We start from the raw sequence: 24245 nt of genomic DNA on the forward strand, positions 1-24245 counted from the left end.
CTCTAGATTGAATTTAAGACATCATTTTGTTTCTAAAATGGTCATAATTATTATTTTTGGAGTTCCTATGATAATATTTTGACATAAATAATCAAGATTATTGACTAACTGAATAATCATCCCTTGTGTAAGCCTGTAAATCAAGTATCTTTAATGTTTATTTCTTGGCTGAGAGCTCATTTCATTAAAAAAAATAATCTGTAGCCAAAGTGAAAGTAGATAACAAAGAACTTTCTGTTTTTTCCCCTCAGTCTCACGTTTTAAACCAAAGAATAAACACAACATAGTTCTTCAAATTAAAAATACACCCTGAGGCCAACGGATGGTTGTAAAAATAATTAGTACTTATCATATGCTGCTCAATGGGTTGAATATTAAGTGAAGCACTCAAGGACAGATAACTTGAATCATACCATTGAACATGATGGCAAAACACTTTAAACATACCAATACAGGAGCTACACATAATTGGCACTGAGATGAGCCAATTAACTGTTTAATTGAAAATGGACTGTGAGTAATGGGCATTTTGACATGGGGTTATAAAGAAACCAGACACACTTTTCCAACAGAATTCCCTCCGAACATGTGATCCTGTGGTTCTCCAGTGAGATGTACATATACTTTCCCACTCTTCATCATCCAGAACAAACTGACCCTCTCTTTCCCTTTTACCCTTAAATTATCAGCAGAGTGACTGTCCAGACTGTTAATACATGTATATAATTGAGATATTAATCCCCTTGAGAGTTCAGATGTATAAGCTTTAATTAATGTTTCAGTCAATGGTTTGTTTTTTTATTTCTTGGTTATAATAACTCCAGATGATTCTCCTTCCACATTTATACCTTTAGTTGTTCAGACTTTAAATCTTGAGTTTGTGCTGTTAGGTGTGACATTTTGATCATAAGCCAACCAGTTTAAGATTTTAACGTCTTTGTTTAGTTTGTATGTTTTTATGAGCTCCTTCCATGTTGTAAGAACAGATTTCACCCAGGGATTCTCCACCTCCCAAAACGACTCAACCATCTGTCATCTGCATGAAAGGCTTGTACAGGAACCCCCAGCACAACATGAATCTCAATATTTTTCCATTTAGCTTCATTTTCTGGGTCACACCAGCACAGCAAGGCTCTGATCTGAGCAGAAATATTTTTTTTTCAGAGAAGGCAAATCCCAGCCTCGTTTTTCTTTTAATAATTGTAATGTTTCGAATCGGATACAGTTTTTTTTCCTTGCCATATGAATCATCAGATTGCTTTGTTCCACACATCAAACATCTGGTTGGGGGTGGAAATCGGAAGAGTCTGGAACGGATTGAGAAATCTGTGTAAAACATTAGTTTTTATGGTTCCAATCCTAGAAAAGGTTCAATTTTTGAAGATCTAAAAAGAGTGGTAGAATTATTCTCCAGAACTGTTGATAAGTCTCTATGAAGTACCACACCTAAATATCTAAGAGATTCCGTTGGCTATTTAAATGGGGAGGTCTTTCTAAAGGTCAGAGGGAGATGCCAGAATGAAATAATTTAAGTTTTTTGTACATTAATTTTGTATCCAGACATTGGACCAATTTTAATTTTTTTTGAAAATGCATCACAATATGTTTGGAAATGACTGGTTTGATCAAATAAAATGGAACATCATCTGCATAGCTGGCAATTTTATGTCCCGTCCCATCAATTGTAACACCATGAACTGTTTTTGAACTAATAAATTGGGCCAATGGTTCCAGATGCAAAGCAAACATATTTCAATACTCTACTTTATGCCTTATGTGCATTATAAATAAATAAGTTTCTTTCCACAATGGCCAGATGTTGTTCATACTTTTTTTTGAGAAACTTGGGGGAGTAACACAATTTTGACGTTATTATTGTTTGGGGATTTGGCACCTGCGTCCCAAAAGCATGATTACTTTGAGCACACGTCTGTACATGAACGTCTCACCTGACAGACATATTGTCCAATGCCGTGTAATAATCATGTTGGAATGTGGAGGCTATTCTTCTCTTTACTGTTTCTGCACAAATCTCCTGTCTGTCATTGCCTACCAACCACTGCTTCTTGGCTCTCGACCAATCGCCTCTCAAGCTTGTCAGAAATGCACTCACTCACTCAGCAGCAGCAGCAACAGAGCCTTGCAACTCCTCAACACCAACTTCTCCTTTCTTCTCAACTATCAGTGTCTACAATGCAGGAAGATAAAAGTTAAACTAATTCATCACCCAGTTCGCACCCAGTTTAATGGAACAGCCTTCTAGATTCTAACTTTGAAACTCAGAGAACAATTCAGAGCCAGAGTTAAAAAATCCAACATGGCTGCGCTCTACGTTTTGTTAAACTAAAATATCTGCTATAAAGTTGATAGTTCTTGTGTTATTTTGGCTTTAGTTCCTCTCTGTACACCCATTGTTTGTGAAGCTGCTCCTGGGCAACTCACTCTCATACGTTATTTCATAAACCGTATATGTAATAATAATGTTTGGGTTACAAAGTTAATTCAACAATTCAATTCAATTTATTTTTGTTGAATTTGTGTTGATGCGAGCCCTTTCATAGTTTGTATTACTTTGTATGTTTTCTGAGTTTCCATAGGACAGGATGTGTTAAGAAAAGCCCACACACACGATCAATACCTGCTCTTTGATTCTAACCATCCTCTGCAGCACAGACTTGGGGTGAGTGTACAGCACAAAGCCCAAGTGGTTCCCACAAGCACAGAAGGAAGAATGAAGGAGGAAAGCACTTTCCAATTCTCTGAAATTGGCCCTCAGTAGTCGAAAAAAGAGAAATGGAAAAAAGGTAAAATGGAAAAACAGTTCCTTTGGCGTTTCGCCAAAGACTTTTAGATAACATGACCTCCCGGTCTATTTCAAACTTTAAGACAAACCACACAGCCACTCCATAAGAGAATGTACCAACATCATCGTGAGATGGTGGATCAGGAACACAGTCTGCTGTGTCTCACCAGCTCTAAGGTACAATTTATCACCAATTTACACCTCCATCTTCAGGCCTAAACCAAAACAAAGGAAACAATAAGGCTAATCAGAGTATGAGGGAATTAGATGACCTGCTAGGGACATGAACAATTACTCCTGACCGCAAACAACTAGTATGTGTAGTTTCAGTGTAGTCAGCTGCTCCCATCAGAGAGATATAAGACAGTGACTCACCAGTTCTCTCAGAGAAACTGAAGAAGCCACTGAGCGGCGAAACATCTTCACTCTTAACCCTTTTGTTTTGCGACTCGACTGAAGATCTACACAAACACTTATATGAGTCATTGGTGGATACTGAATATTCTGTAATATTGTACATTGCTCATTGTTTTTCCGAATTTACCACTGAAAAACAGAAGCTCGGGGAAAGCCTCATTCCGTGGTCAGAGTTCAACTGGAACACTGCTCCTGATGATACAGATCATTTCTCCCTAAAAAGTTAAAGTGATCCAATATGCAGCTTTTCTGGCAGTGACAAGCAGCCGGCTTGTCTCAATGAAGAACACACTGCCATGCCTGGAATGTCATGGAAACAAACAGTTGATGCAAACAGGCCGGGTCAGATCTGTGGAGAGACCTCGCTCTCAGTGAGTATTCATGTTCAAGACCTTTTTGTAGTTACTCACAGTACACCTGTAATTTACTGCATGCCAAATAAAGCCATGCTGTGGAACATTCCAAGCAGAGGAATAAGATCTGGATGGAGACAAGCAGGTGGCAGACCCCCCCCTGCTTGTTTTATCCTGTGCGTACACTTTAATTGTATTTGTACATGTATTACAGCTGTTAAACAGCATTTTACATCAGTTTCATATTATTACAAACCCACTATTACATAATTGTAATGTATATTGTGCTTTGAGTGCCTGCTTCATGGCTGCATGGATGTAACTCTATCCGCTGCGGGGCTTCCTCAGCAGGCCAACACTGCTGTCCTACACATGCTGCTGTCCTATACATGCTGCTGTCCTATACATGCTGCTGTCCTATACATGCTGCTGTCCTATACATGCTGCTGTCCTATACATGCTGCTGCTCTACACATGCTGCTGTCCTATACATGCTGCTGCCCTATACATGCTGTTGTCCTATACATGCTGCTGTCCTATACATGCTGCTGTCCTATACATGCTGCTGCTCTACACATGCTGCTGTCCTATACATGCTGCTGCCCTATACATGCTGCTGTTGCTGCACTATACATGCTGCTGTCCTATACATGCTGCTGCTCTACACATGCTGCTGTCCTATACATGCTGCTGTCCTATACATGCTGCTGTCCTATACATGCTGCTGTCCTATACATGCTGCTGTCCTATACATGCTGCTGCTCTACACATGCTGCTGTCCTATACATGCTGCTGCCCTATACATGCTGTTGTCCTATACATGCTGCTGTCCTATACATGCTGCTGTCCTATACATGCTGCTGCTCTACACATGCTGCTGTCCTATACATGCTGCTGCCCTATACATGCTGTTGTCCTATACATGCTGCTGCCCTATACATGCTGCTGTCCTATACATGCTGCTGCTCTACACATGCTGCTGCCCTATACATGCTACTGTCCTATACATGCTGCTGTCCTATACATGCTGCTGTCCTATACATGCTGCTGTTGCTGCACTATACATGCTGCTGTCCTATACATGCTGCTGCTCTACACATGCTGCTGTCCTATACATGCTGCTGTCCTATACATGCTGCTGTTGCTGCACTATACATGCTGCTGTCCTATACATGCTGCTGCTCTACACATGCTGCTGTCCTATACATGCTGCTGTCCTATACATGCTGCTAGCGTACGTCACATGTTCATTGTGGTAAATACTTTACAAGGGTATGTCTTTTAACTCTGCTGTGGGTCGATGGTATTGATTAACTGCATTGACAGTTGCCAACAGCTTCCACTTTTTATGAATGAATAACCTACAGCACAATCAATCATTTTTAACCAGAGAACAGGAAAGTCCCAGCATGCAACGAGTGTCAATACTGAGCAATAACATTCTGCTTAGTTATGGCTTGAAGAGGGGGAAACAGCAATATACTGGTATGGAAATACATCTGTAAAAGAACATTCTGTTTTTTACATAATAATGATAATCACTGAAGGATTTATTCACATTTGCTCAAATTAGTAAAGTTAATGAGTTGCCCTCCCAAAAATGACTACTGCTTTTCTTATCGACTCTTCTTGCATAACAACACATTTAATCTAGGTTACACTTGTATTATTTAAAGCACAATCTATCATTTATGGTCAGTAAAAGGACAATTCATGCATATATTAACCATAGACTGCATGAATGAGTGGACGAAGGCTGGCAGTCTAGCGCCTCCTATTTACAGTCTATGGTATTGACGTACAATTACCTTTCACGCTTCACTACAGGTGAAGACTTAAAGGACAAATATCGTGCATTTTTTGTTTGGCTATTTAAACATGCTCTTGAGTACCTTTAGTTTGAATCTCATTTTTCAGAATAAAACTTTTAATAACAAACAAAACTAAATTTGGCTCTCTGCTGTTTCCCACAGGACTAGCTGAGTTTGAGCACCATCTACTGGCTGCAGAGGGAATAACACACAGTTTAACAAACATTTCAATGCATTTTTCAAGCTGGCCCCATTTCCCGGTCTCAGCACGCAGTTGTTCTGATCGTGATTAGATGGGAGTGTACATGTTTCCAGTGTCATTCTGATGCAATTTCTGTTTTTAGTCCAGATAAAGATTATTCAAATACTAAATTAGTTGACAATTATCTCAATTATCTATTGCTTGCGAATAATCAACTAACTTGTGTCAGCCCTTCTTCGAACAACTAAGAACAATTGTAAACCAAAAAAAGCATGTTAGGAGCAGAGTTGACCGGATTTTAAAATAGCTCCACAAAATTGTATGTTACATAATGTAATTCAGAGCCATAATTAAGATCAGACAAATGGCTAATAACAGCTGCTGCAGACAGGCTCTCTTCTCTCCACTTCAGCACTGTATTTATCACAGCACGAGGAGTTAGTGGGAAGTTGTGCCACATCAGTGCATTCATAAATTCACAGCTAAAACAACAAGGAGAGATCCAATGTTATGAATCTACATTGAGCATGTAAATAAAAGGAGGGACTGGTTGCTTATGGGGGTTCCTATTCAATTGATCTCCATATAACTTAAAAATTGAACTATAAACTTAGTATAAAGTTGTACAAATAAATACAGTAAAATAAGTCCTCAGAGGATGAGTGGATCCTATTATAATTTTTTTAACTTATTATATATTGATAGCACTAATTACACATAGTTTGTTTTTCAGCAAAATTGTTTTTCAGCAAAATTAAAACACAGAAATTCTTCAGGGGGAAAATGGCCAATTTGAAGGAAAGTTTTATGCAAAGCTGCTTGAGAAAAACAACCTGTTCAAAGGGGCAAGGGGATAAATTATTAACAAGTTTCTTTAATTTTGAAAAGAGCCTTCCTCGTCATCAGGGACATAATATTTTCTCAGTATCTAAAATAATCTCCAGTTGTAATTTTACCAGCGCATGTTTCAGATAAAATGACACTTTAAACATGAAAATAAACTGGATCATTCAGCTCTTTTGCCAGGGAGGGGAAAATACAGATCTATTATTAGTTTATCAGTTTATTTATTTATTAAGTGACTTTACACCGCAGCTCTTTTGTAGAATTTTGTAGAAATGCATCTTGAACAAAATTAGTTCATTTTAAACTTTTTCCTCACTTTCCTAACACATTCCTAACGTCCTAATTACTCACTGTGATGAGTTTATGAGCGTGTTCCACAACTTTCAGAGCCCAGAGTGAAGTTCAGCTGTCAAGGTCATGCTGGTGATGCTCATCTAATTTATCATGCTAATATTTAATTGTGATGGTACAATACACTGCTAAATTATTATCACTTTTGTGTGTTGGATTGTACATTTATCATGGAGCACTTGAATTAGGGTGCACGTTCATGAAAGGGGCTGTACCTGGACGGCGTGTGGAGTTAAAAGTAGGTCAGCCACGCCTACTGATTGTGTTGAGTGTGGCCCAGGTGTGTTCTGGGTGTTGTAACCCTGGGTGCCTCAAATGTGTGTATTCTGAACCGTGGACTTATTAAAAGTTGCAAAACGGAATGTATCATCGTATCATTCAAGGGTGCAACACTAACAACCACTAAGTGCAACAGTCTACCCTGCTAATCACCTGTTGGACAGCATAGATAACCTGGACTATTCCTTATACCAAATCAAGTCCAAACATCAGCTTTATTCACCATAGTAACTGTTGCCACCCTGCCTACAACCCGCCTCCCATACATTGCTACAGAACTCGGACGTCTTCCCCCATCATCTCCTTTGTCTTTTTCTCTCTCTCCGAGTCCGTTTCCCGCCTCCGTGTATCGCCGAGTTCTAATTGTGACGTCTACATACTGCGGCTTATGTCTGCGAGGCCGTGGTCGTTGGAGTCCATGAGCCCCTCCTCCAGGTCCACGTCCCGGTAGCGCTCGTCGGTCGGCTGTCGGTGGATGTGCTGTCGTTCCCGCTCCATGTCGGACGAGGCCTCGCGACTGGACCTCCTTCTCCGGCGCTTCCTCCTGTATCCACGAGGGACCGGGACCCCGATGTAGATGGACTGGTGGTCTGAGGACAAAATATGATCATTAGTGTTTTATGTTTCTTGGAGCTATTCATTTTAGAAGTTTGATTATGTTCTTTTGGACAAAATTACAACCATAAATCTACTTTTCTAGGCTTCCTTTTCATGGAAGCTCTAACATCCGCATCATTCTTCCAAAGAGAGGTTATTCATTGACATTCGTGAATAGAAAAATACTTCTCAACGTTCTGAGTGGCAGGTTCATGGGCAGCACATCGGATGAAGTGTGTTTCTTTACTTTTCTTGCCTCATTTTTGTCATTTTTGTGTGACAAAATGGAAATGAAAAGAAGTTTCTCCGTTGTTGCTCCGACTATGCAGAGCTACGACAGCTTGCTTTCTTGCAGCGGCTAGAGTTTTCACACTTCAACTCGCCCTACAACAATTAATTTCCTCCAAACACGGCTCAGAAACATCTCTTTAAAGACAGACAGGTAATCAATTTAACTGCGTGTGATCCCGAAGTCTGTGTCAGTGAGTAATGTGAATGTAGCTGCAGTGTTCCTGTTGTTTATCTGTTTTTCAACTACTGTTTATTTGATTTTCTTCTTTTAGACGCTGGGTTCGAACTAAATATTTAGCACTTTTTAACTTTTTACTTGCATTTTGAGCTTCAACACTGGAAAAGGTCATCATTTACTATTTACACTCATGCATTTTTACCACTCACTGCTTAAAATCCAAATGTTGTGATGTCATCTGCGTAACCAAAAACATAAGCTGATGCTCCTGCTTCGTGTAGACCTTATAAAACCAAGATCTGAAGAGTCCAGCTTTGAAGTATGAGTCAAAAGGACAGTATAAAGCACCTTATTACTTTATACTATCAATCTGGACATAGCTGAGTTCATCTCCAAGTCTCCAAGTCATCATCCAAGTCATATATAATCACACCTTTACCTCCTGTCTGTCCGAATTAACCTCTTGTTTTACCACTTTCCCACAGTCTCTTTCAGTTGTTTTGACCAATTGATCCCAACTATCCAACATCTGACAGCCAATAAAGCTAGTTAAAGAAATGATGTATTTGTATAGCTGTGTGACTGTCTCAGATTTCCCATCAGCCCCGTCATTGCATGCATCTATATGTATCTTTTTGTCTTTATCTCTTCCGTGCCCAGGTCCATTCAAAGTCTATGAATCCACTTGCTCATACATTATATATGATGTAGTACTAATTTCGATTCCACAACATAAAGCTGGATGATCTTAGCGCGATCTTCTGCAAGCAATTAAGGCAAGGCTGTAAAAGTAATTGCACCTTAAACTCCCACGGGAACAACCAGGCAACAGGGGAGCGTGAAACCAATATTGGCCGCTCGGCAAAACAGAAGCCACTTAAACCAGCTGCAGATAAGTGCCGAGCAGCCACAGCATCTGATATTGAAATGCGCCTAAAACACGAATGCTTTTCACGCCAATTTCCCTTCGTGATTTAGCTCTCATTAAAAGGACGATCCAGGCACACTCTCCGAACAAGGGGCGAATTAGACTAAATGATGTGTGCGACAAAAGGCTTTGCATATAATTCACACAAACGCACTAAAACACTACTGCGGTTTATAATGTAGAGTAGACATAGTATAGTTTATTTAGTTCGGTGCGTTTGACCCATATTTCAGTGCTGGCTGGGGCGACCTGTCAGGAGTGTCTGGATATTAAGATCCAGTGGTGCAATTAACGTGAGAAAGAAGACATTTTAGAGCCCTACATGCATCACTGAGTCTATTGTAATGATCGTAGCTAAGTACAGAGCACTGGGCGGGGATAGGGGGTAGGTGGAACACTATTTTTCTGAGCACTCGAGCCTCAGTTGCAGGACAATACATAGTCAAATTAGTAAACTTATGTTGAGGAAGAAAATCTGAACTATTACAAAAGATACTATGGATTTCTAATGTTTGTAGAGTTTAAAGTACAGATAAAAAAAGCCTATTTTATTCTATCATCTTTAATAATTGCCTTTGTGATCTGAAAATTCCTCTAATTGCTATGTTGATGTTGATGACGTATTGTGCAGCCTTTTTTTTTAACACTGGCTCCCTCTAGCTTGTCCCGCCCATGATCTACCCACTTCCTTAAGTTACACACTGAACGAGAAGGGACCATGGGAGATTCTTGTTTAAATTTGTCCGACTCCTCTCTGTACAAGGTCTATTAAAAGTGGAACGCTCACCCTCCTCTTCCTCGTAGCGCAGGTGTGAGATGCCCGTCCCTCGGTCTCCATGGTCCATCCTGTCCAACACAAACACAGAAATGACACATGGAGCTTCTTTATACATTGTAGAGTGTTTTGAGGCGCAGCAGATGAGTAGGCGTTTTCTCACATGCACAATATGTGAACAGTGATAATAGTTTCACACTTATTTCAATGGCATTTAAGCATCGGAGAAAATGAGCTGCGGGTCCTCTTTCCTAAAGCCCAGAGGAGCGACGACGATGTCCAGTATTTTCTAGCCAAATCTGATGAAATATTTCATTTACACATTTCACAAAATGTTACTATAGTTTTTCCATAGTCATTCCAAAAACAACATTTTTGCTAAAACAATCTCTAAACGACATCTCCAAGGTCAATACAGAACTTAACCAGGAACAACAGCTAGAAATACACCCAGTTCAGACAATAAATAATTAAATCAGAAATGTAAAATATCCCTGAGAAATTTGTGATCCACAAATTTATTCAGAAAAATAATTAAAAATGCAATAATATATATGGATATATATTTGCCTTGGTATAGTTAAAAAAAATATGCAAAATCGTTTGTACATATTATAATTGTTTTTCCTTTTCATTAAACCACTCAAAGTTTTATTTAGAGTGATTCAAGTTTCACTCGTGTTTGAGGGTAATCTTTATTCTCCAGTGGACAAAACTCCATCGCTTATAGTGATCCACACATGTTGTAGATAAGAACTAAAAAGCAGACAAAAGGTCTTCTTTAAGTCACACTGTCATGATTCACACAAAGGTTTATTATTTTTACAATATTTTAGCTTTTACAACATTGTGATATTGTATCATCAAATGTCTCACAATAATATCAAAGCTTCTTTGCATAAATGCATTGTTTTATTGCAGAAGCAGCTAAAGAAAAAGTGATAACTACATTGACCATGATCCTTTGCTCCGTTTAAGGGCAAGCAACATGAAAATATAAGTTATAAGGCACTTTAATATTTTAGTACAGTAAAGAATCACAGTCAAAAATCATATTTACAATTCCATTAGCCTCTCTACAATATTGCAATAATACTTTGGCGTGAAATGAATATCATGATAATATTGTACCGTGAGATTAGCATTTCGTTATGGCCCTAGTAAATATCGCCCAAAAGACCTTTAAATTTAAATGATGAAGAGAATTAGAGACAAACGATTTCAGATATCTTGTTTTTTTTTTAAATTCAACTTGCTCCGGATTGCACGTCACACGAGCTCTCTCCCTGGAATTCCAGTTCATCAAGAGGGGTAATTTTACGCACGTGGGCACAGTCTTTTTACGCTTATACAGAATTGCGGCATATAATCATGTTTATAGGTGAAATCAATTAGCCCTGACTAACCTGCTTAGCAATATTCAATTGACCTCACAGATTAATACACCGATCACGCGTGACATTACGGCCCACATGCATTAGTCATCCATGTTCACTGTGTGCACTGGTCCCCTGCCATGGCTCAGCAAGCGGCCATGGCACCAGCCCGTTGTGCACTGACCTGCATGTGGGCCACAAATCAATGGGAAAATAATTACGGGGCGCAGCTCAGTGGAAGTGTGCATAATTAAAACTAATGTGAGGGAAACTTATGGCACGTGGCGAACAACGACAACGCGAAGACTCCAGGGGATTGAGAAAAATGCATGAATAAATGTGCCAATTATGAAAGCATTATACCATATTAGCGTTATATTAGAGTCTAAGTGCAACAGTTGGCAGCTTGGATAATAATAAAATAACATTTGTCACATGTTTCTGAGGAGATCACATATGGTGTCACATTTTACAGAGACTCTTTTCTAGAATCAAGACACTTACAATGTGTTTTAAGAAAGAAACTACCGGGACACAGAGTAACATGAAGGTCTTGATGTGGCTGTCAGTTTGTATCTCTGTTAAACCACGAAAATCTATTTGAAGTTACAAGCATGAAGTGACCAATCGACCATTAATCAATAAATCCATTTACACTTGTACATACCAGTAACTACAGCCCACAATAGCCCGAGGCACATATAGACTGTGACAGACCTGAACAAACCAGAATAAACATATGGTAAAGTAATAATTGTTTTTTGGCAGCCGCAAAGTCTTTAACAAAAAGCTCCATGGAGAGTTTCCTGACTAATTTTCTAATTAAACAACCGGCACATTTCTCAAGACTGAATCTACTCCTCACAGCAGCAAAACATTAAATAACTATAAACACGGCCATCGTTCAAGCTGATTTATGATAGCTTTTAGGCAGAACACACACAGCTTAGATTTGTCATCGTTTGAAATATTTAGATACAGTATTAGCAAGTGAGTCTATCTGGTGTGAACTAGTGGTAACTGTTGGGCAATCTGTAGACATTTAGTTCATATTGTGAATGTTGTTTTGACGTTATACACAATTTGTCATTTGTTGTTTAAAAATTAAAAAGTTGTGTTGTAAACTTTCACGTAAGGTCTACTGATTTTGCGCTTTGGGATTGGAGCAAAGATTGATAAATATGCATGGGTACGTTTTGGCCCGTATACAAGTACGAAAAATACTATAAAAGGAACGCCACATTGCCCTGATAGTATTGCTCAATCATTTTTAGTCTCTGTCAAAATGTGCTTCCGTTAGAAAGCCAGGCCCACTTTTCAGTCGAGTTTTGAAAAGAGTAACACATTAAAAAAATGCAATTCTCAAAAAATAACTTCTGTAGGAGAATAAAGAGACATAGTAAGTTAAAGGGAAGCAGTATTTCACCTACAAGATTCCAACGGGACTCAAGCCCAGACTCTTGTGTCCCTGCATAGGTTTGTTTTGAGCTCGCACTTGATGTGACATGAGTTTTCACTTCCATAATCATTTGAAGAGTCTGTCTGTTTCCTGTCTGTGACTCCAAACTGGTCCGGTATAACAGAGCTGTTGGTGCCTCTAAAACATACAATAAACATGGTTGATGAGAGCAAATGAGCCTATTAAAACACCAAATGCACTGGGAAACACTATCATTATTCATTGACAAAACATTTTCACAGTGTTGTAAAGTTATGAATAAAAGACCATCTGCTGATCATTTCATCTGATGTTTGTGTCCTCAGGGTAAAATGTGTCTTGTACCAAACGTCTCTCGTCCTGTTGCATGAGCAAGACCGCAGTCTGTCAACCTGTGGTACAAAAAGTGGGAGTAATAGTATTCCAGGCCTTGTTCAGATGATACTCGGGTCATAGTCTGGACCACAACAAGTGCTACTGAACAGGCGCTCGTGCATAAACTGTTACATACGTGTCACGCCACATACATTTGCTCAGAGAGGAGATTCTAACATTATGAATACGTTTGTTTTTTGTAAGTTTGTCTTTTGTATGCACTTTTGGGGCTGGGAAACACGGTGATAGCACTTGAATCGTGATCGCATTGTTATATCTTGATAAAAGCACCATACAATGATTCACAAATTCAACTGCAGCTCTATGATCAAACATGTTTTTGCACACACACCACACAGGCGTTACAGTGACGCTCTCGCTTCACAGCAAGAAGGTCCTGGCATCGATTCCCAATACAACCTGGTATAAAGCTCCTGATAAAGGTTAATGTATATTGGGCATTGTCCCAACCTCATCAAGGTAGAAAATGATGTCCAAAAATGTGTTATTTTGGCACATCGCCCACCACGACACACGGCACTTAAGTATCAAAAAACAGATACTAATCGATACTAAAACAAGTGGTATTAATACTAATTTGAGTGCTTATTGAGACAAAAAAATCACAGTAACAGGAAAATTCAACCCAACAACTTTAAAATGATCTTGAGCTTTATCAGAAACAGTATAAGACCAAACGGAAAGTACTATTTGAAGTATTGAGCCCATTCCTTAGTATTCAAAATCAAGTTTAAAATGTTAATATATTCACAACACGAGTATGTAACGTACTTGGTCAGAATTCTGCACGCTAAGTTTTATAAATGACGCCTCAAATGCCCTGTTCATATTTTTGCCTCCTGCTCTTTGCTCATTTTTCTTGTTTTGTCATTGTTATTTTTCCAATTATATAGACCTAATCCGGACTTTACTCTTCATCTATTTCACTCTAGCTACGTGATACTAAACATTTACAAGCACCACTGGCCCACTCTCTGTCTCCTCCCCGAACACGGCGGCGTATCCCTGTCCAGAGTGGGGCTTCCTGCCGCTGTAATTAGTGCTGTCACTTCAGTGCCCTTCACACTCACTACACAGATGGAGGTTGCAGGCTGGAGCAGGATCGATCCTCTGCCCCACCTACATACCCATAACCCCCCCATCCCCCCCCTCCTTTTGCACATCAGAAGTGCTAGAAAACTTTATCATAGTAACAACAATGATAATACTACATCAAACTGATATAGCGCTGTTTTGGACACTCTAACACGCTTTACAATACAGAACGAAGGACAAGAAAAGCAAAAATCAAGGACATTTTAAGCTTAAACAGATGAGTTTTTGGCCCTGACTTGAAGTTTTGTGATGAGTCCGACAGGTTTCCGTTAAATCACTGTCTAGATATATTAATACTTTCATACTTCAAGCTACATGGATGAGACATGAAAGATATTCAATCTTTAAAAAAACACCTGGACGCCTGAGGGATGACACAGACTTTATGATTCTTTTAAATAATTGAGCAGCACGAGCACAATGTCCACGTTTGAATGAAATACTTCAGCCATAAGACACTTTTACAAGCCCGAGTTACAAACTGACTGACAATTGTTTTTTAATGACGCAATACTCCAAATACATTCTGCCAGATTCAACATCGTACATCAAATCAATGCAGATTATAATCATATCACTGCCATCACAAAAGCGTTACATTATAATGTGGGTTTTGTATTTAGTTTACACCATAATACTGTGTGAACGATGAACGCTCTAAACTAGGATGTAACAAAATGCAAATCTCTCAGTACAATATTATTACAATATTAATTTCACGGGACGATATTTATTCCAGGAAGAGGTTTTTAAAATCCCTTGTTAACTCCTACATAACAGTTATTTCTTCAGTGAAATTGAGCAAAGGATCTATGTATAGTTCCCTTGTTTTTTGATGTTGTTCTTGCAGAAAAACAATGCATTTAAGCAAAAAAGCTCATAAATCACGATATTTCAGTTATTATTACATCCTGACTCTAAACCAGAGCAATTGTTTTTGTTTAATCCGACCTTTGCAAAGCCCAAAAATCCAAAGAACACAAACTTCACACACGCTGCTCGTCATCAGCTCCTCGTCTGGTCAGTTGATTATTTTAATGATATAATGGTATAATCACAGGTTAATTGTGTCCTATTGTCACCACTTGAATCCAGTTGTAATTTGAATAATATTTAATTCATCATTTCTCAATAGGTTGGCCTCAAATGCATCTAAATTTCTCACACATAAGTAAACAGACGGTAGTTTACTGATACTCCCACTTGAGTAATATTCAGTTTGAAGTAACAATACTCTTAATACTTAGAGTAAAAGTGTTGGTTCCTCTTCCCACTGTGAGTTACATTCAGATATGTATTTGTGTGTGACATTTTACTGCCTAGCTGTTACTCAGTACTCGAGTATTAGCTTCTCCAAATACTTTTTTTACTCTTACTTGAGTAATTATCAGGGCCACTACTCGATAAATAATATTAGAAAGTAATGTTACTCTTACATAAGTGCATATTTCTACTCTCTTCTTACCCAAAACATTTCTCTACGATGAACTAAATTTGCATAAACCTTTTTTGAAGAAACTAAACAATAAACTTGACTTTGTGTCGCTGAAGTGAAAAATCCAAGTTTGGAGTTGGCAAACGCGCAGCTTTTTGAGAACGAAGAGACAATGCATTTCGCCGGGCTTAACTCTTGCACGTTTTGCACAGCACAAACAACATCGGCATCAGCAGAAAACAGCCTACCTGGATTAGTTTGCAGCTGGAGAACGTAACCAGGAAAAAGGCCTGTGCTCGGTGCGACGTGGCCTCAGCCAAAACATGCCAGAAACGCGTCCAAATCCTGCAAAGAGAACAACTCGTCTGTGCATTTCAGCTCGTCTGCTCGACTCTCTCTCACCACCGGGTCAATACGGGCCAATGTAGGACTGGGGGCCCCCGGGCTCCAGGCGGGGAACTTATGTCAGAGCATGTTATAGACGGCAAGTGCAGATAGAAAATCCCTGTCGATAAAATGCATGGGCCGGTGGAAAACGCGACAGGAAGTCATGGGAGCGGGTTTATGATGCGTACAGTAAAGAATCGTTCCTCTGTTGTTTAAATCAATGGGGTTCAATTGAGTACGTACATGCAAGTAGCAGGCGTGTGTTCAAAAGGGGCATCGCGTATTGAGTATTTGTTGCCATAAAACATAATCTTGCTTGTTTGTTATGTTAATTTTGTGAAAAGTTGTCTTGTATTTGATTTACTTCTTTCTTAATGTAAAATAACAAAGTAGGATCATTAAAACGTTGGAAAAAAAGATGGAAATATGAAGTTATTCACTGGCTACAATTTTATCAAATATCTGCGGTTGTATAATTATTGCATTTCATGTTTTTTTAGTCCTTTGCACTCACTTTCCGACCCCGTATGAGCCAGTCTGTAATAACAGAGCAAATCCAAAGGGCATGGCAGTATAATTAATCTAGTCTAAGAAACACCCAAAATTTTATTAATTCTAATTCTGGAAGCACAATTTTAATCATCTCACATTTGTCAATTGCCTTGTTTAAACTCGCCACCTTTTAAACTGTAATCCAATCTCACTAATGAACATCTAAAAATAAACTATGACCAGTTTTGTCAATAACTCATGAAACAATCGAATGACTGTGTCCACGTTGAGCTGTGCACAGACCTGCAGCAGACCAAACCTCATGAAAATGTGATCGATATGTAGCAGTAGATATGCTCTATACACAGTAGTACACGATCATTGACCTTATGACATGTAGCATAACACCACAAACTGCTTTTTAAAAATGTTATTATATGTGTGCACACATTCGATTAATCCCATAGTTTCTATCCAGAAGGGTTTTTCTGATTCATTTATAATCAACTGACAGAACTATTCTATAAAGACAAATATAATTGCCCACTAGAACATGCACACTTTGGATAGCCCATGGTTTATGACTTAATTCACACATCAACAGTTTTGTACTGGAATGCTGCTGAATATGCTCTGGAAAAGATGATCCTTTTCCACTGTTCAAGTGCTTTTGTGGCTGTAGCAAAATAAAACATGATAAATACTCACTTTATCAGCCCAAATATATGTGAATACAGCATAAAAAAGTAATGTCACAACAAGAGACAATATCCTAAGGTCCTACAGGGAGCAAAACAAACAATTCAACATGTTATTTTATGAGTTCAACTTGTGTAAGCCATAAGATTGTGACTTTTTTGTTGCAGTGAGAGGTCAAAGGTTTGCTACTCGTAAAGTGGTATTTACAATTATTTCCATAGCACATAAAGGCAACATAAGAATCAGAATTGAAACAGCTCTGCATGTTTGTTAGCTCTAGTTTTATGCTTTCCCCCTTTTTGTTTAAAGTGGCCCACCAATGCCATGATACAAAAAAATAGCAATTATGCAAGTTATTTAATCAATGAATTAGACACCAGATTGAAAACAGTTTTGTTTAGCTGTGTATATGACTGAAAGAGTTCTATTTGCACTCTTCTCTTCTCTTCTGTCATGTCTTTGTGATTTGAATGCATTTTTCTTCCTGTTTTGAATTGCCTTGTGTATGAATTGTGCTCTACAAATAGGTTTGCCTTGCCTTGCCTTACATACCATAATTATTTTTGCATTTGCCTACCTTTCTATGGCTACTTTTTCTCCTTTCACTATGATTTCCTGGAGAATTGTTTCTTTTTGCTTCCTGAAGCGAAACAAACTAGTGCAATCATGGATCAGAGCTCGCTCAAAGAGACATGAAGTAAATTGGACCAATTTATCAAGTCACTTTTTCAATTCACTTTTGGATGGAGGGGGAAAACTAGTTAAAGGGCACACAAAATAAACATAGCCTGCGCAGAACTATTGACACTAGAATTCACCCCAAAACTATTTCCACCTCTCCATTATTGTATAAGTGTAGACAACTCAAAATGGGCTGATGCGATGAGCTGGGCATAAAGAGGCTATGTCTTATGATACTTCAGTAACATTATTCCATATTCAAAAGCCAAACCATGTGTGCCAAAGCATTGTGTGGCATCATCATCTTCTACTATAAAATCTATCTTTAAAGCAGAAGTGCATGAAGCGTTCAGTGTGAAATTGAGTGCAGAAGGCAGCCTCTGTAAGCATACCGATGCCAGGGTAATTCGATAAAGGTAGAGGACAGTTATGGGGACGTTCATCTGGGCTAATGCTAAAGGGAAATGTTACTTAAGGAGGGCTGTTTGCGCAAATGGATTGACATGATACAGCATACACTTGAGTTGACCCATACTTTTGATTTGTAATGGTGTAAGATGTGCAGCGTTGATTACTTGTTGTATGACTCCTTTAAACCTTTAAACGCCGCTTTAAAATACATCATATCCAATAGAATCAAACTACAAACTTTTAGACATGGCATGACATTCCGGTTTACCTAAAAAGCCCAACATATTAAGACAGAAACTGGTTCATCCCAAGGGCAAAATGCTTAGGCTACAGAAAAACAGAATAACGTAGTGAACTCATCGCAGAATAGAAGTTACATTGGCAAAACTAAGGGATTGTCTCAAAATGAGTTGAATATGAAAAGAGGTAATATTTTTCGGGGGCGGCGGGTGAAAGGTAAGGTAAGGTCTAAACTCAGGCAATTGACATTTACAGGTTTTGACAAGTTTCTCACTCTCTCATCCTCTTGAGACTATCTCAATGTGGTCATCTCACAGTTTGGGTTGAATGGGATGTGCCATAGGGCCCCTTGGGCCCCTAGGGCCCCTGGACCATGTGGATTGAGTAAACAAACATGTGCGACAGGTGACATTATTTGGAGAGTTCATAACTTCTACTGATAAACTTACCAAAGGATGTTCAGGGACTAGAGGTGAGCAGGGTCTATCAAGCTACTATCGTTTTATCAACACGTACAATTATATGTGAAGCCAGACATTTCTTTTTTTAGTCTTTTGAGGGGGGGAGGGGGTCCAGAGAGAGACGGAATTTTTTTTTTCTTTTTTGTAGTTTTTCCTGGCCGAGAAGGAGAGTCTAAGGACAGAGGACTGTCTGACTTCATCGCCACCACAGACATTGTCTGACTTCATCGCCACCACAGACATTGTTGATTCATTTCTCCCTGTGGCCCTCAGAGGCAACTGTTGTTGTGATTTTGGGCCTTACAAAAATAAATTGAATTGAATTGAATTGAATTAAGCTTCAACCTATTTTGAGACGATCCCTAAACAACAACTGCACAAAGATCGTATCTAGATAGAAGGCGCTCGTCCTCTGGTTTGCAATTTGTTGTTCATCGTCATCTAAAAGCTTCTAATCACTCTTTTGAGGACGGTGAAGTTAAAACTTTAAGCTGGGACAATGGATGATGTTAAAGTAGGAGGAGGTTTGTGAAGAAAGAAATCCCCTTCTTGAATAGAACTGTGGGCCTGAGATACAGCCTCTCAAGAGTACTGCAGTGCAATTTCATCACCTTGGCAGAAATCCAACCAGTCAATTGCTAATGAGGTACTTCACTGCTACTCCAGGTACTGCTCCAGCTGTAACTCCTCCCCTGTGGGCAGTACCAATTTGAGCTCAGGAGACAATAAACGCTGCTTCTCACTGAATCTTTAATACGACATAAGCAGCATTAAACCAACTTTACCTACATGCATATTGGTCCCAGCAATAAGGACATCCCTTCTGTAATTCTGTAATACTACTCTAAGTACTTTTAACGTACTACTGCAAATATAGCAATTCATATCAGTGTTCCTCATTTAAATACCACTGATTAGAGCTGCATTTTTTAGATTATATTGTTGATTTGTGGTGCTAATCCAAAATGAATATGATAAGGTTCAAGGCCTTTGTATTGTGAGTTTGAATATTTGTTTCAAAAACAGACCTCCATCTGAGATAATAACATCATCGAATAGAACATGGACACAATATTACAATATATTATGCATCCTTATGGGCCTCTGTTGGATGGATCATGTGAGCAAATGACTCAACCTTTACATTTACTGCAATACAACAGTGCGCTGCAATGACTAATTAACACCCAGTGCAGAGGTTGATGAAAAAAATCTCTTAGAACATATTTTAATTCAGTTTAGGAGGATTTGAGTCATATTGAATTGTATTTTAGTTAATTATTTCTCACACATCTCTGTCTTTGGTAAAAAGGCTTATGGTCAGGCCAGTTAGGAACAGAACTAAAAACCTACTGTTTTATCTGCGCTGCCCTAGGAGCAACTCTGCTGGGGAAGTAAGGCAGCTTTTGCACTATCCTCTGCTATTGACTACTTTTCCTGTCAACAATATTTAATTTAATCTGTGTCTGTCCATTGCTGTTCACATGTTTGTCTCCTTCTTCCACTCTCGGGAGTCGTGCTGCTTCAGGCACCGCTGATGCTGACCTGTTGATCTGGATGCTCTTTTTTTGCCTTGAGGAACAGTCTCTTCTTCAGATGAACGGCTCTTCATTTGCCTGGAGGAACGGTCTCTACTCCAGATGAACGGCTCTTCATTCGCCTGGAGGAACAGTCTCTACTCCAGATGAACGGCTCTTCATTTGCCTGGAGGAACGGTCTCTACTCCAGATGAACGGCTCTTCATTCGCCTGGAGGAACAGTCTCTACTCCAGATGAACGGCTCTTCATTTGCCTGGAGGAACGGTCTCTACTCCAGATGAACGGCTCTTCATTTGCCTTGAGGAACGGTCTCTACTCCAGATGAACAGCTCTTCATTTGCCTGGAGAAACCGTCTCTACTCCAGATGAACAGCTCTTCATTTGCCTGGAGGAACAGTCTCTACTCCAGATGAACGGCTCTTCATTTGCCTGGAGGAACAGTCTCTACACCAGATGAACGGCTCTTCATTCGCCTGGAGGAACAGTCTCTTCTCCAGATGAACGGCTCTTCTTTTGCCTTGAGGAACAGTCTCTACTCCAGATGAACGGCTCTTCTTTTGCCTTGAGGAACAGTCTCTACTCCAGATGAACGGCTCTTCATTTGCCTTGAGGAACAGTCTCTACTCCAGATGAACGGCCCTTCATTCGCCTGGAGGAACAGTCTCTACTCCAGATGAACGGCTCTTCTTTTGCCTTGAGGAACAGTCTCTACTCCAGATGAACGGCTCTTCATTTGCCTTGAGGAACAGTCTCTACTCCAGATGAACGGCCCTTCATTCGCCTGGAGGAACAGTCTCTACTCCAGATGAACGGCTCTTCATTCGCCTGGAGGAACAGTCTCTTCTCCAGATGAACGGCTCTTCATTCGCCTGGAGGAACGGTCTCTACTCCAGATGAACGGCTCTTCATTTGCCTGGAGGAACGGTCTCTACTCCAGATGAACGGCTCTTCATTTGCCTGGAGGAACGGTCTCTACTCCAGATGAACGGCTCTTCATTCGCCTGGAGGAACAGTCTCTACTCCAGATGAACGGCTCGTCATTTGCCTTGAGGAACAGTCTCTACTCCAGATGAATGGCTCTTCATTTGCCTTGAGGAACAGTCTCTACTCCAGATGAACGGCTCTTCATTTGCCTGGAGGAACAGTCTCTACTCCAGATGAACAGCTCTTCATTTGCCTTGAGGAACGGTCTCTACTCCAGATGAACAGCTCTTCATTTGCCTTGAGGAACGGTCTCTACTCCAGATGAACAGCTCTTCATTTGCCTTGAGGAACGGTCTCGACTCCAGATGAATGGCTCTTCATTTGCCTTGAGGAACGGTCTCTACTCCAGATGAACGGCTCTTCATTTGCCTTGAGGAACGGTCTCTACTCCAGATGAACGGCTCTTCATTTGCCTTGAGGAACGGTCTCTACTCCAGATGAACGGCTCTTCATTTGCCTTGAGGAACGGTGTCTACTCCAGATGAACAGCTCTTCATTTGCCTTGAGGAACGGTCTCTACTCCAGATGAACGGCTCTTCATTCGCCTGGATGAACCACCCTCTCTCCTCCTGAGTGGTTCTGGCTCCCCAGTCTATCTACAAATGAATCTGCTCATTTCATCACTGTCGCCCTTCGAGGCAGCTGCTGTTGTGATTTCAGACTTCACCAAAATAAAGTGAATTGAAATTGAATTGAAAAGCTAGAAGACTTAAAGCCATTGTTTGCTCATTATGCTTGACTTGACAAATGAATACAGACCACACCAAGCCAAAGCTGGAGGAGCAGAAGAGACAGAGGTTAGAAACGGCTGAGTGGTTTTAAAAGCTCCTGGAGAGATTTGTGTAGATGATCCAGGATGTCTCGCCTCGCTGCCTGGCAACTTGCCACGGATGGATGGGGCTGAAGGCTCTGGTGATGCTGTGAGGAGCGCACCAGTAAATACATCAGTACTTTCACTTAAGTAAACGTTTTACTGAGCTACTTGTATTACTGGAGTTATATTTGACAAGGTGTATTTGTAATTTTACTCATGTCATGAAATGCAGTACTTTGACCAAGTCTGGTGAGTAATAAGACTGGTGTTTTCGTTGCAAATCCACAAAAAAATCGGAACAAGTGTCACAATTTTTAAAAACTATAAATGCCCTCACGAGTCACGACATGTGACTGTGTGAAGCTACAGCCAGCGAACTGATGAAGAAAACTCCCTACACAACACACAGTGCTTTTCTTGACGTCTCTTATATAGATGGTTATATCATTTTAGTCACTTTTACAGCACATTTTCAAATATACTGCACTTCTAACCTCAAATGTGCTTGTGAACAATGAAATTCTTACAAAGACAAACTTTTCCCAAGGTTCAAACCTTTAGAGTGCTTTCAGCATGTTAATAAGCCATTTTCAGACATCACAATTGTCTAAACATAACTGTGTTCACTTGAAAGCAAATGATGTCTGGTTCATTCTTGACAGTGGGTCAGGGGGTAAAGAGGGACACAAAATAATGACAATTTTCCGGTTTGGCCTGTAAGTTTCCGTGGCAGGGCCGTCTTAAGTGTCAATAGGCCCCAGGGCAAAGGGATCCCAGAGGGCCCGATATGCCAAGATTATAAAGGAGAGATTTTCTGCTCTATTTTGGCTGACCGTTCCTTTCCCAAAGATTTGAAGGTTTATAAAACATTTCCATTGCCTTTAGTCAAGAAGTATAAGGCGATCTCTAAACTGAATCTGTCCTGGGTGTGCCCCGCTTACAGACCGTAGTTGAATCTGCCCATAATTTGGACTATAAACATTAAATATGGACTAAAAACAATGCTGCTCAGCTCAGTCTTTACATGGAATTATAATAGTTGAATCCACAACTACTATATATTGTTTTATTGTGATGAACCATTTATATTGTATATCTGACCTGTTCTGACCAAAAATGCTCCTTATGCTGCATAACTATGACTTTTAATGTCCATCTTTCCACTTGCAATATTGCCCTTGTTTTCTCTCTTTTCACATCCTATAGAAAAATAATGATCAAAATAGATGCATTTACTTTTTGGCATACAGCTGTTTTGTAGTGGACTTTATGATGTACAAGAGGGGCTATAATGTGAGCTTTTGCAACAATCCTGAAAATAGCCTATTATTATCCCTGTCTCTGATCCTAATAGTGAATAGTGGCTCAGTGTGTCTCTGTAGTGCTTGTCTGATCATAATCGTGGCTTGTCTGTCGGTGTGCGCACATCCTGTCCTCAGGCCAACCGGCTGACGTATCCAGCCTCTTTAAGTAATTATTTCTCATCCGAACAATGGCCATCAGGGGCAGAAAAAAGCCGACAGTGAAGGAGAGGATGTCACCTCTGAAACAGAAGTGCTCGTTTGGTCATTTGCATCTGCGCATGAAGGTGGTAGAGGCGGAGGTTATGTATTATTCAGACATTTAAATAACTCCCTGTAGTAGTAAGTAATCTAGTGTTGTTACGATACTAACCTTTCAAACCCGATTTTGTTTCAACCAAATAGGCTCAATAGCGATTTCAATACCACAATGATGTAAAAAACACTATTGTAAACAACAAATAACACAAAATAACAGTACTTTCTTTACAACCCTTCTTATATCCCGAGGAATTAGGACGGTTGCCATAGGAATTTATAATCCAGAACCAAATATTAGATCTTTTGAAAAAGTCCTCAAAATATTGCATATTATAGGAAGCTGAAATCCATGAATACCAAAAAACTGTTAAGTATCAGTACTTTTTCAAATGAGTATCTTGTTT

The 24245-nt window shown here is 39.6% G+C and overlaps 1 protein-coding gene across 1 annotated transcript in view; it reads right to left on the minus strand.

The window, feature by feature from the left end:
• The window catches only part of slc4a5a (solute carrier family 4 member 5a), a 62765-nt gene extending 46799 nt beyond the window's left edge, over nt 1–15966 (minus strand). Inside the window, exons 1-3 of the mRNA XM_072433686.1 lie at nt 15820–15966; nt 9844–9902; nt 7443–7652 (exon numbers count right to left, since the gene is read on the minus strand). Coding sequence (XP_072289787.1) covers nt 7443–7652; nt 9844–9901 — 268 coding nt within the window. The 5' untranslated portion in view covers nt 9902; nt 15820–15966. The remainder of the gene's footprint in view (nt 1–7442; nt 7653–9843; nt 9903–15819) is intronic.
• Nucleotides 15967–24245: the final 8279 nt, after the last annotated feature.

The sequence above is a fragment of the Eucyclogobius newberryi genome, unplaced genomic scaffold (assembly GCF_026437365.1).
Source record: "Eucyclogobius newberryi isolate DKJ021-1_F unplaced genomic scaffold, fEucNew1.0.hap1 SCAF_6, whole genome shotgun sequence".
NCBI lineage: Eukaryota > Metazoa > Chordata > Actinopteri > Gobiiformes > Gobiidae > Eucyclogobius > Eucyclogobius newberryi.